The sequence below is a fragment of the Ascaphus truei genome, chromosome 13 (assembly GCF_040206685.1).
Source record: "Ascaphus truei isolate aAscTru1 chromosome 13, aAscTru1.hap1, whole genome shotgun sequence".
Classification (NCBI taxonomy): domain Eukaryota; kingdom Metazoa; phylum Chordata; class Amphibia; order Anura; family Ascaphidae; genus Ascaphus; species Ascaphus truei.
This window is the reverse complement of record NC_134495.1, coordinates 30473720-30485340: the sequence shown is the minus strand read 5'-3', so window position 1 is coordinate 30485340 and position 11621 is coordinate 30473720. Positions and strand designations below refer to the sequence as shown.

The 11621-nt window shown below is 48.1% G+C and overlaps 1 protein-coding gene across 2 annotated transcripts in view; it reads left to right on the top strand.

Annotated features, from left to right (window-relative positions):
• The first annotated feature begins 420 nt into the window (after positions 1-420).
• The window catches only part of TTC28 (tetratricopeptide repeat domain 28), a 548651-nt gene continuing 537450 nt past the window's right edge, over positions 421-11621 (top strand). For both annotated transcript variants that reach the window (XM_075569008.1, XM_075569007.1), the window contains exon 1: positions 421-676. In XM_075569008.1, the coding sequence (XP_075425123.1) occupies positions 644-676 (33 nt within the window). In that variant the 5' untranslated portion in view covers positions 421-643. The remainder of the gene's footprint in view (positions 677-11621) is intronic.

Here is an 11621-nt window from a genome sequence, read left to right as displayed (position 1 = left end):
AAGTGTGACTCGGCCTGGTTCAATTCCCGGTGTCGGCTCCTTGTGACCTTGGGTAAGTCACTTTATCTCCCTGTGCCTCAGGCACCAAAAACATAGATTGTAAGCTCTACGGGGCAGGGACTGTGCCTGCAAAAATTCTATGTACCGCACTACGCACGCTGTCAGCGCTACACAAGAAAAAAACCCGATTCTGATTAAAGTTGCAGCTCTAAGAGTTATATTTAAAGTGCGCAGCGCAGGACTAAGCAGCATCGCTGTCGTTGCCTTGGTCCCTTGTTCGCTCAATGCAGAAACGTAACCAAACTCCAGCAGAGCTGAGCTCATTGTTTGACTCTGCAAGGGAAAACTGAAACCTCTTTCCGCCTTCTCCCCTCCTCCACCTCCTCCTTGGAAAGAAAAAAAAAAGAAGGAAAGAAAAAAGGGGGAGAGACTTGGCTCAGAGAAAAGGATGTGAAAACATGGCGAACTTTTCCTGGGAAGATCACCGTGCGAAACCGTTACTTGTAACACTGTGTTACTAGCGAGAGCCTGGCAGGAGGACACAGGGGGGGGCATCTCAAGAAGGTTTTTTTTTCCCCCACAGATTATCATGGGCTTTTTTTGTCTTCTCTGAAACCACTGTGCGTACAAACCAACATCCTCAATGGAGCAACAGGCTGTGAAAAGAAAAGAAAGGGTAGGTTTGATGTTATTTATTTTTTCTCTGTTGACTTTTTATTTAACCCCTGTATCGCCTGGGGGCCCTGAAGTGTACGACTGCCTGTCTTTCCTTCACTGGCAGTGATAGAGTTTGGGACATAGACACAAGACATGAGGTCTTTTAAGTGAGGAGGGGGGGACATCCCTCCCCACACCTTTTTCGACATCCTCTGAGGCCCCCCACACCAAACTTTCACTGTGTATTGTACAGCACGCATCAATGAAGCCAATACTAACACTTTTGTTGGTTGGCCCTGTATGAGCCTTCTGATCACTGTCCTGTCTGCAGAGGTCAGGCCACAAAGAGTTCTTTTGATCATCTCTACAGGATGCTGGGAGCAAACAAGTCTGGCCTGCATGTTATCAGGCAGAGTGGGGGTGCAAGGTTCATTGAGATGGTGTACTGTTAACTGTTTGTAGCTGGTCATTGTGCAGGCAGAATCGTGGAGCAGTGTTGCAGCTGCTCCGCTCCCTGAGGCCCATATGCACCAAATGGTGGTAAAGATGTCTTCACTCCTGTTCATTTGAATGTTAGTGAGGGCGTGCTGTGTTATATTTATTTTATTTATAAAATATTTTACCAGGAAAAAAAAATGACATTGAGAGTTACCTCTCATTTTTAAGTATGTCCTGGGCACGAAAGTAAAGTTGACAACATTACAATTTACACAGTTACAAACAGGTTTAAAATGGGCACCCATTAATGCATGGGAGTGCAATCGTTTTTCACTGCGCCCCCCTGCCGGCTGTCCCCCTCTCCTCGCAAACCACCCCCCCTCCCCTCCTTACTGCGGCTCTGGCGTTCTGGCATTGTGACATCACGTTGCCATAGCATCATTTGACGCCGCGTTGCCATGGCGACGCGTCTCCGGAAGACGTCTGAACCACGGTAAGAGAGAGTTACAGAGGCCTTCGCTGCTTCCCCGGCTTTTAATTTAAATGCATCCGGGAAGTGTGCGAGGCCTCTGTAACCCCCGCGCCCCCCGCAGAGACTCTCGCGCCCCCCCCCCCTGGTTTGCGCACCCCTGCTTTAGTGCATGTGGGCCTGAGTGTGCATCTGGATGGGAACAAGCAAAGTGTGTCGTCTGCTGCTTCTCTGGGACCTGTTGCTGCAAATTGGAGGACTGAAGAGGGATGAGGACTCTTGAACATGAAAGAGAAAAAGACAGGCTGTCACAGTTACAGAACGTGTAGAGAGGGCAGAGGGCATTACTTGAAAACAAGAGGTATCTCTCAATGTATTTCTTAGGCTGCGTGCGCTGCGCTTGCGATGGTTGCTTACATTTATAGATATATGTAAGTACCCGCTCACGCTGTGCGCACACACGCTCGGCGCTTAGGTAAACAAATTATACTTTCCAGCGCGCTCAACTACCCGCAATGCCCCCCCATGCGCGCGCACGCATACATGCAGGACACCTGGCGCTCATGCTTGGAGCGTTCTCCAAGCATGAGCGCGCTCAGCGCCAGCGGGGACTCTACCTTATTGGTACAATTAGGTGTATGACAGGAGGGGGAAGCGGTGACAGGATAGGGATGTAGTTAAAAGGAAAATGAGGGACTTCCGGCACAGAGAGAAGGAAAACACAGTGACACAGATGGGGCACAGTGAGAGCGCAAAGCTGAAAAAAGAAAGGGGACACTGTGACCGGGAATGGGGGTACAGTGACGGGGAGAGGCTATGGACCTTATTTAATATGCTGCTATGTCCCTGCTCGTTTCCTGCGCTCTAACCATAGCTGTCTCGTCTTCACCCCTTTCACCTCTTCTGCTCTCTCTCGCCTTAAACCCTTTATCCTCACTGCCCCTTACCTGTGGAACTCCCTCACACTCAGTACACCCCAAGCACCTTCTCTCCCCACCTTAGGTCAAACCTTAAAACTAATCTCTTACATGAAGCATTTCAATCGGCTGGACTCATGGCTACTGTCCCACACCCACAGTCGCTCCTACCAACCATTGTGGCCAAGCACTGCAATCTACAGCACTTATTCCCTCACCTGCTGTCTCTAAGCTTAAGGCTTTGGTCTCGCTGCGTCCGGCGGCGCGCGCGGCCGCGTGCGCGTTCCTCACCAGCAGGGGTATCATTTCCTAGCCGGTCCCAGTCCCCCCTCGCTGCACGGCTCACAACGCGCTGTGACGCGTCAGCCGCCAGGGGATGCAAGAAAATTGTGATCCCGAGCGGTGACGCGTCACGTGGTGCGCTGAAGAGCCTATCAGCGGCGGGGGCGGGAGCTGTCAGACAGCTTCCTCCACAAGGTAGGGGGTGTGTGGGTGTGTGTGTGTATCAGCGTGTGTGAGGAGGGCATTTGTGGGGGAAGGGGGAGGGAGCGGGAGCTGCTTACCTTCCAGCAGCCCGCAGCAGCTCCCTCCTGCAGCCCGGGAGACCGAGCCCGTGGAGGGAGGGGGGGGGAGTAGCGGGTCCCTCCGCTCAAACCACGCCCCCCACTCCCGCCCTCCTCCCGCCCCGGCTCCTAACAGACCGCATATCGCGGTCTGTGCCTGTCAGCGCGCCGCCTGTCTGCAGTGCGGGCGCGCTGACTGAGGGAGCGGGGCCTTAGCCTTAGTCCCCAGTGGTGGCTGCTGCACGAGCGCCTGGCGATACGTGAACAGGTTAAAACCACAATCTGCGGTCTCTAGGGAGTGTTGGGGGGCGTGGCTAAAACAGAGGGGGGGGTGCTGCCCAGCATTTCAAAGCACTGCGCTCCCATTGGTCCAAGCTTCCTGCCCTCGTATTGGCTCCAGCACACTACGTGACCGCGCTGCCGCACAGGAACACAATTATGTTGTCTCCCCTGCTGGCTGACGCGCCACCGCACTGCGTGAGCCAACACGCAAGAAGACACCGGGGCCTGCCTAATTGGAGTTAGTGACTGGTGTGCCGCGCGCGTACCGACGTCAGCACCGGGGACCTCGTCTAAGTCTCCCAACATACCGCTTAGGTTGTAAGCTCTCCGGCGCAGGGATTTCCTTTCCTATTGTCTGACTTTGTAGTGATTTTTATATTATAATTCCCTGTACATACATACACAGTGGTTGACAAATCACCAAAAAATCTACTCGCCACACAAAAAAATCTACTCGCCACCTAGTACCAAACGTGTGCTGCTTGGGCCAATATTTACTCGCCCGGGGGTTAGATCCACTCGCCCGGGGCGAGCAAATGTATAGGTTTGTCGAACACTGTACATACATACATACATACATACATACAGTACATGCTGTGTAGCTATCTTCCCTCTGCCGGAGAAGATTTGAGTCCCATCCATTGGACTAAAGCGGATCTCTCTCCATGCAAAATAAGTCAGCTTGATATTTTTTTCACAGCCGCTTTAAATTTGTGTTTTATCAGATACTTTACAGGCCTACTCTACTATCTGATATTCTACCGTTTAATTACAGCATAATTACTTAGCAGTCACAGGATAACCATGGGTTCTGACCATTTAACTGCAGGCTCAATACAGATCAATAAACAGTTTTATTGCAAAAGATTAGGCAAAGTTAGTAAAAGCTCTCCAAGGCCGCGCTCACACTGCTAGCTACACAACGTGCACGCGCTTACGTGCGCGCGCATGTTCGTCACTCTTTCATGTTTGGCAATGGGAGTTTTCAGGCTTGAAATTCCCCCCAGCGGAGAAGTACAGCGCTGACGCTGCTGCAACTCAGGGAGACAACGGAATTTGGGCTTTTGTGCGGCAGCCGCGTCACGTGTACTTGCCCAGCCAATGAATGAAAGTCCATCTTTTTATCTAAAAAGAGGATGGCATCAATCTTCCCCCTGTCCCGCCAACTGTCGGTTAATTCAGTCTCCTGGGGATGTTAACACATCGCCCAGCAGACAAAGGCGCGCAACCGCGGATGTGCGCAGGCAACGTCGGGTAGTAGGCAGAGTGAGGTCAGCCTAAGCATTCGGTTACATTAAAAACATTAAAAGTTTACAATGTAAAAGTACTTATATTTTTTTAAGTCTCCAGTCACCTTACTCCTCCTCACTTTTAAAGCTTTGAACTCTTCTGCCCCTCCTTACATCTCAGTCCTAATTTCTCGCTATGCACCATCCTGACTCTTGCGGTCTTCTCAAAGATGTCTTCTCTCTACCCCTTTTTGTATCTAAAGGCCTCTTGCACCTTAAACCTTTCTCACTGACTGCCCCACACCTCTGGAATGCCCTTCCCCTCAATATCTGACTAGCACCCTCTCTATACACCTTTAAGACCCATTTTAAAACACACATGCTTAACGAAGCACATGCGTAGCTGGCTGATACTTTACACCTCATGCATCTGTGAAGGTAGAAGAGATTATGTGAATATATGTTTATCCGTTATTCCGAGTGTTATATAACTCAGCCCAGTAAATAGATATTGTCCAGTAAAGATGGCGCCTGTATCCGGGACCGCACCCTGAGATTATCCTGGAAGGAAGAAATCCGGCTGATGCAAGATGTACAAACAACTGACTTATCAGCCCGAGTCTCTCATGAGCTGATCACGCACCCATGCACGAAGGAATGTGCACGCCTCGGGGAATAATGTGTACCAATGAGAGACAACAGCGTGTCCCGGAGCAAGATATATCTGGCTAAAACCCAACCCCCTGCCTCGCCCCATTGTAAGCTATATGAACTGTGTGAGCTGAACAATAAAGCAGCAGTTCCTGTGTTACCCCCGGGATAACGCATGTACTGAGATTGAAGCTGAACTTTGTGTCAGAGTCTTTCTTAGTGAGCTAGCGCATGCATGATTGAATTTGGAGCAAGTGACTGAAGAGAGAGAGAGACCCTGATATAGTGAGATTCACGACCTCATTATTTGGCGCCCAACGTGGGGCGAGGCAGGGGGTTGGGTTTTAGCCAGATATATCTTGCTCCGGGACACGCTGTTGTCTCTCATTCACAGAGTTTTCTGGGATAAACGTGCAACATTCTTCTCCAAACATTGAACATACATTTTTTCTTCTGAAGTTCCAATTGATATTGAGCGGTTCAGCTAAGCCAAAAAACCTTGAGAACAAGAGCACAGAGTTTTCTGGGATAAACGTGCAACATTCTTCTCCAAACATTGAACATACATTTTTTCTTCTGAAGTTCCAATTGATATTGAGCGGTTCAGCTAAGCCAAAAAACCTTGAGAACAAGAGCAATGTGCCAATGTTCGGGAATAAAGCTAGGAAGGTTTAACCCAGGATTCTGTACCTCTAATTCATCTATATCCTCCACTGACCTACAGAATCACACGCTACATATGTTAGATATTTATTGGTTGTGTGGAAATGGTAAGCTCCGAAATATTCTACCCCAAGTGTGGCAAGGACAGTGTGCATTAGTTAAGGTAGTTATGCCTTTTAGAGTACTCCCATGGGAACCAGAAGAGCAGTGCCTATTCAGGAAGTCTCTCTCTCTGTCGAGATCAAAAAGAAGTATAGCAACAGCCCTGCAAAGTGATAATCTGGTATATAGAGATGCCATAGGGGTCCCAAGGGGGGTCCCTGATGAATTTAAGGCCCAAGACCAAATTCTTGCTGGATTCGCATCAATGGTCCCCCAAGTACAAATTAATAAAAATGTTGATTGGATCAATTATCTGTATTACAACCAACAGAGATTTATCAATTATAGTAGGGACGCTTTCCAAGGTATAATTGAGGAACTAGGACCAAATACCAGAATGACTCTTCAGAATCGTATGGCCTTGGATATGCTTTTAGCAGAGAAAGGGGGGGTATGTTCAATGTTTGGAGAAGAATGTTGCACGTTTATCCCAGAAAACTCTGTGATAGATGGAAAGACGGTCAAAGCACTAAACCAGATCAGGGATCTAGCGGCAGAGGTTAAGAGAAATTCAGGGGTGGATACCAGCTGGGCCAACTGGCTGGCAGATTGGACTGGAGGCTGGAAGTCAATTCTCACGACTATTGGATTGATTTTGTTATGTTTATTTGTCTTTGCTATCCTTGTGCTTTGCTGTGTCTTTCCTCTTTATCGGAAACTAATGTATAAAGTAGTCGGAGCAGAAACGATGATGAGTACAGGAAGTGATCTGGAATCATTTTTGCAAACTAAAGCTAAGCCGGATATGCCTACCCGAAGCCCCCCAAAGCAGAAATATATTATGCATAATTCTTTATTATAAGAACCAAGTTTCTGGGGAAAGAGACTCCTACGATGTTTACAGTCTTGATGGAAGGTATGAATATCTGTTAGAGATGTGTTGTGCCAGTAGTCAAGTGAAGAAATCCTTTCCCCATTCCCCGCATCGTAGGACAGCTTGTATCCCCTAGGGAGGGAACGAATAAATATAGATTCAAGGGGGGATTGTGAAGGTAGAAGAGATTATGTGAATATATGTTTATCCGTTATTCCGAGTGTTATATAACTCAGCCCAGTAAATAGATATTGTCCAGTAAAGATGGCGCCTGTATCCGGGACCGCACCCTGAGATTATCCTGGAAGGAAGAAATCCGGCTGATGCAAGATGTACAAACAACTGACTTATCAGCCCGAGTCTCTCATGAGCTGATCACGCACCCATGCACGAAGGAATGTGCACGCCTCGGGGAATAATGTGTACCAATGAGAGACAACAGCGTGTCCCGGAGCAAGATATATCTGGCTAAAACCCAACCCCCTGCCTCGCCCCATTGTAAGCTATATGAACTGTGTGAGCTGAACAATAAAGCAGCAGTTCCTGTGTTACCCCCGGGATAACGCATGTACTGAGATTGAAGCTGAACTTTGTGTCAGAGTCTTTCTTAGTGAGCTAGCGCATGCATGATTGAATTTGGAGCAAGTGACTGAAGAGAGAGAGAGACCCTGATATAGTGAGATTCACGACCTCATTACATCGACCTTGGCCCCTGCAGACGCACTTACCAGAACACCCTCCTACTGTCTCTGTACGTTCTTCGTACTTACCAATTAGATTGGAAAAGGAGTCCCTGCTCCGAAGAGCTTACTAAGTGTCACTTTTATGTCTGTTATTTATATGATTGTCACGTGTATTAGTGCTGTGATGTGCTATGTACATTAATGACGCAATATCAATAAAGATATACATACATACCTACATTTACTCAACGGTTTTAAACGTCACCCAACTTCTTGCTTCTTTAAATGCATACCAACAAATATTATCATTAATCTATATCTATTTATCCAAAATGTATGTTTTGATTATGATTGAGGGCGAAAGCATCCATATTGCAAACAAAGACAGACTTGCTTACAAGTTTAGCAATATAAAGTTAAATGTAAACTCAAAAACCATAACCATTCAAAATGTCAATATTTTTTTTCTTCCTTGAAAATTAGTCCAAAATCTAAGTTAATATGGCTACTGAACCACTCTTACGTGACATTAGAACACATCAAAGCACCATATCTGAGAAGACTAAGATAATGTAAGATGTTTTTTTTCTGATAAGACCCTTTGATATCTGCATGGAAAACAGCTCTGTGCTTCCTGCTGGAGTGGAGAAAGGAGTTGCCAGGTAAACAGACGGGGTCTGGGCTTTTAAACATAAAAATGTAAATAAAATAATAATCTGCATTAAAAGCCATAAAATAGCAGCTCCGGCGGGACTTCTTGGGACTATTGAAATGGCGGCTTTGTGCCCCTTGGGCCAATAGGAAGCTGTGACATCATCCCTTGTGGCTTCCTATTGCCCCGCGTGACCGAGACATTTAACCCGGGGAGAGAGATACCGGCGCCCCCTTCCGAGCTACTGCACCGACACACTTTATTCGAGCAAATACCCGGTATGTACCTGGCAGATACCTGGAATGCGCCGCTCCTCACCTCTGACAAGCCCCGTTGCGTTTGCCTTCCCAGCCTGGGTTCATGCCTGGCTGACGGGCGGCTGATCTGTTAAATGATCATGATTAGGATTTAATAGGCTGCAATGCTTCGCGTGTCTACCAGATGGCATAAATTCATGAATTGTAATGCAGTATATATATATGTACTGTGCAGTATTGCAGCCAACGGGAATAAAATGCTTCAATCCCTGCCTGGAAAATACCTCAATGCACTCGGGCAGAAAACAGTCACAAACCTCAATACACCCGGGTATACCCGAATTCGTGGGACTAGCCGAGCTCGAATAAAGTGTGTCGCCAGTGTAAGTATCTCGGGAAGCAGAGAGTCCCCGGAGCTGAAATCAAATGTGGTTCAGCTCCGGAGACCTCCCTGCTTCCAACCCGGGGTGTAAAAAAACATTAGTTTTCGGAGCATATGCTTCTTTAAGTCCAGAAAGTGCATTGCATTAACTATACCACGTTAGTGCGAATGAAATGTAAAAGAGGTGCTGATATCCACAGAGTTCCGTCAAACGTAACGCAGGGATTTAAACTAAGGGTAGCTGGCGTTACTCTCATGCAGAGCCTGTACGTTTTGCAGAAGAAGAGAGAGTGAATAAGAGAGAGAGAACCAAGTCATTTACATACAGATGTAGCAGACGATATTGCTCCCGTTGGAGAGAGACGCACACAACGAGCCAGCAGGAACACACACCATTGTCTTTGAATTTGTATATTAAGTGGCGGGGCTAAGACGTTATTGTACCTGTTGGTACGCGCCAGCGACTGCAATAACGTCTGCTACATCTGTACCTTTATACAGTGCCGGCTCATGGAGATCCCACCATGAATATATCCAGCACCATCTAAAAGATATCGACCTGGTACTTCTTCTATTCAAAACAAATGGAAAGTGCAGGGCAAATATTGTTGCCGGGCGCACAGGAACGATCTGTAGTTGCCGGCTGCTTATGCGCAATCGGCACTTGCTGACCACTCGTACGCATGCGCGATTGGAGCTTGCCGGTCTCTTATGCGCACGAACATCCAGCAAGTCTTGATTGCGCATGCGCGTTCAGAAAGTGATTATCACGCGTGCGCACAAGCGGCCGGCAAGCTCAGAAAAAACAAACCGGGACAGTGGCCAGAAAAGTCGGGACCCCTGACAAACGGTTAAAAAACTGGACTTTCCCGGCTAAACCAGGACTTCTGGTCATCCTATTTCTTTGTAGAACGTGAGATATTCTCACATGCCATTGCCATGTTTGCACCAGTGTCTGCCTTCCAATGGAAGGGGATTCATTTGCTTTGCAGCCTATAAAAATATCAGTTTCACTGTATTTTCAGACTGCACAGAGAAACGTTTGTGCTACTTTTACAGTGATGGCAATGTGATGATGTTACTGGGTAGTAATACCGCTACCAGTACCACTGCTTTTATTAGATTTTCATTTGTAAGGGACTACATTAATCAATCTCCTGGGAATTGTAAGGCTACGCTTATAGTGCCGGCGACGAGACGGTCAGTCGACGGTAGGTGGAAAATCAAATAGAGATGACTTCCAGCGATCGCGACCAATCCGTCACTCCGTCGTGCTGCGCTTACTATAAGCGCACGCGATGGCGGCAATGCATTTGTTTTGCCGCGACGCTGTCGCCGGCACTATAAGCGCAGCCTAACACATTCATGTTTTTGTGGTTGATGATCACATTGGTTACATTTGACACCAGTCTCTGAATGCCACGGGCCTCCGAGCTGAAAACAGCTATTTCCCCAAGAAGATGCTTATCAGTAAAGGAACCCTCAGTACCTGGTATTAACATCCCCCGGTCACAGATGGTTTCAGTATTTTTGGAGAGGTTTTCAATTATTGACCACATTTTTAAAGCAGCAGTTCCCCTTGCCCCCCTCCCCTTGCCCCCCTCCCCTTGACTACCCCTCTCCCCTCCCTTTTTTTAATAGGTGGGAGCAGGGGGTCTCGAGATGAACTTTTGAGGGTTCAAGGGCTGCAAATGCGGCCCTAGAAGAATATCATGTTGGGCACCACTAATCTATATTGTGTATGTGTGTACCTATATAGCACACGTGTGCATGTGCATAAATATTGTGCATGTGATATATATGTGTGTATTTGATGGATGTGTGTGATGTGTGTGTTTATGTATCCAGAGCTTGTAGCCTGAACTTTTCTGATGAATGAGAAACCTGCAGTTGCAGATCTGCCCACTGAGGGCGCCTGTGAGCTGCCAGATGTCATGTGTACCTTTCCTGCTTTCTGCAGCCCTTCTTATAGGTCACCAACAGTCCTGCTGGTTAGTGTGCTGGTCAGTGTGCGAGTCTGTGCTGGTCAGTGTGTGTGCGAGTCTGTGCTGGTCAGTGTGTGTGCGAGTCTGTGCTGGTCAGTGTGTGTGCGAGTCTGTGCTGGTCAGTGTGCGAGTCTGTGCTGGTCAGTGTGTGTGCGAGTCTGTGCTGCTCAGTGTGCGAGTCTGTGCTGGTCAGTGTGTGTGCGAGTCTGTGCTGGTCAGTGTATGTGCGAGTCTGTGCTGGTCAGTGTATGTGCGAGTCTGTGCTGGTCAGTGTGTGTGCGAGTCAGTTCTGGACAGTGTGTGTGCTGATCAGTGTGTTTCTGTGCGAGTCTGTGCTGGTCAGTGTGTGTGCGAGTCTGTGCTGGTCAGTGTGTGTGCGAGTCTGTGCTGGTCAGTGTGTGTGCTGGTCAGTGTGTGTGCGAGTCTGTGCTGGTCAGTGTATGTGCGAGTCTGTGCTGGTCAGTGTATGTGCGAGTCTGTGCTGGTCAGTGTGTCTGCGAGTCTGCTGGTCAGTGTGTGTGCGAGTCTGTGCTGGTCAGTGTGTGTGCTGGTCAGTGTGTGTGCGAGTCTGTGCTGGTCAGTGTATGTGCGAGTCTGTGCTGGTCAGTGTGCGTGCGAGTCTGTGCTGGTCAGTGTGTGTGCTGGTCAGTGTGTGAGTCTGTGCTGGTCAGTGTGCATGCAAGTCTGTGCTGGTCAGTGTCTGTGCGAGTCAGTTCTGGACAGTGTGTGTGTCTGTGCTGATCAGTGTGTTTCTGTGCGAGTCTGTGTTGGTCAGTGTATGTGCGAGTCTGTGCTGGTCAGTGTCTGTGTGAGTGTG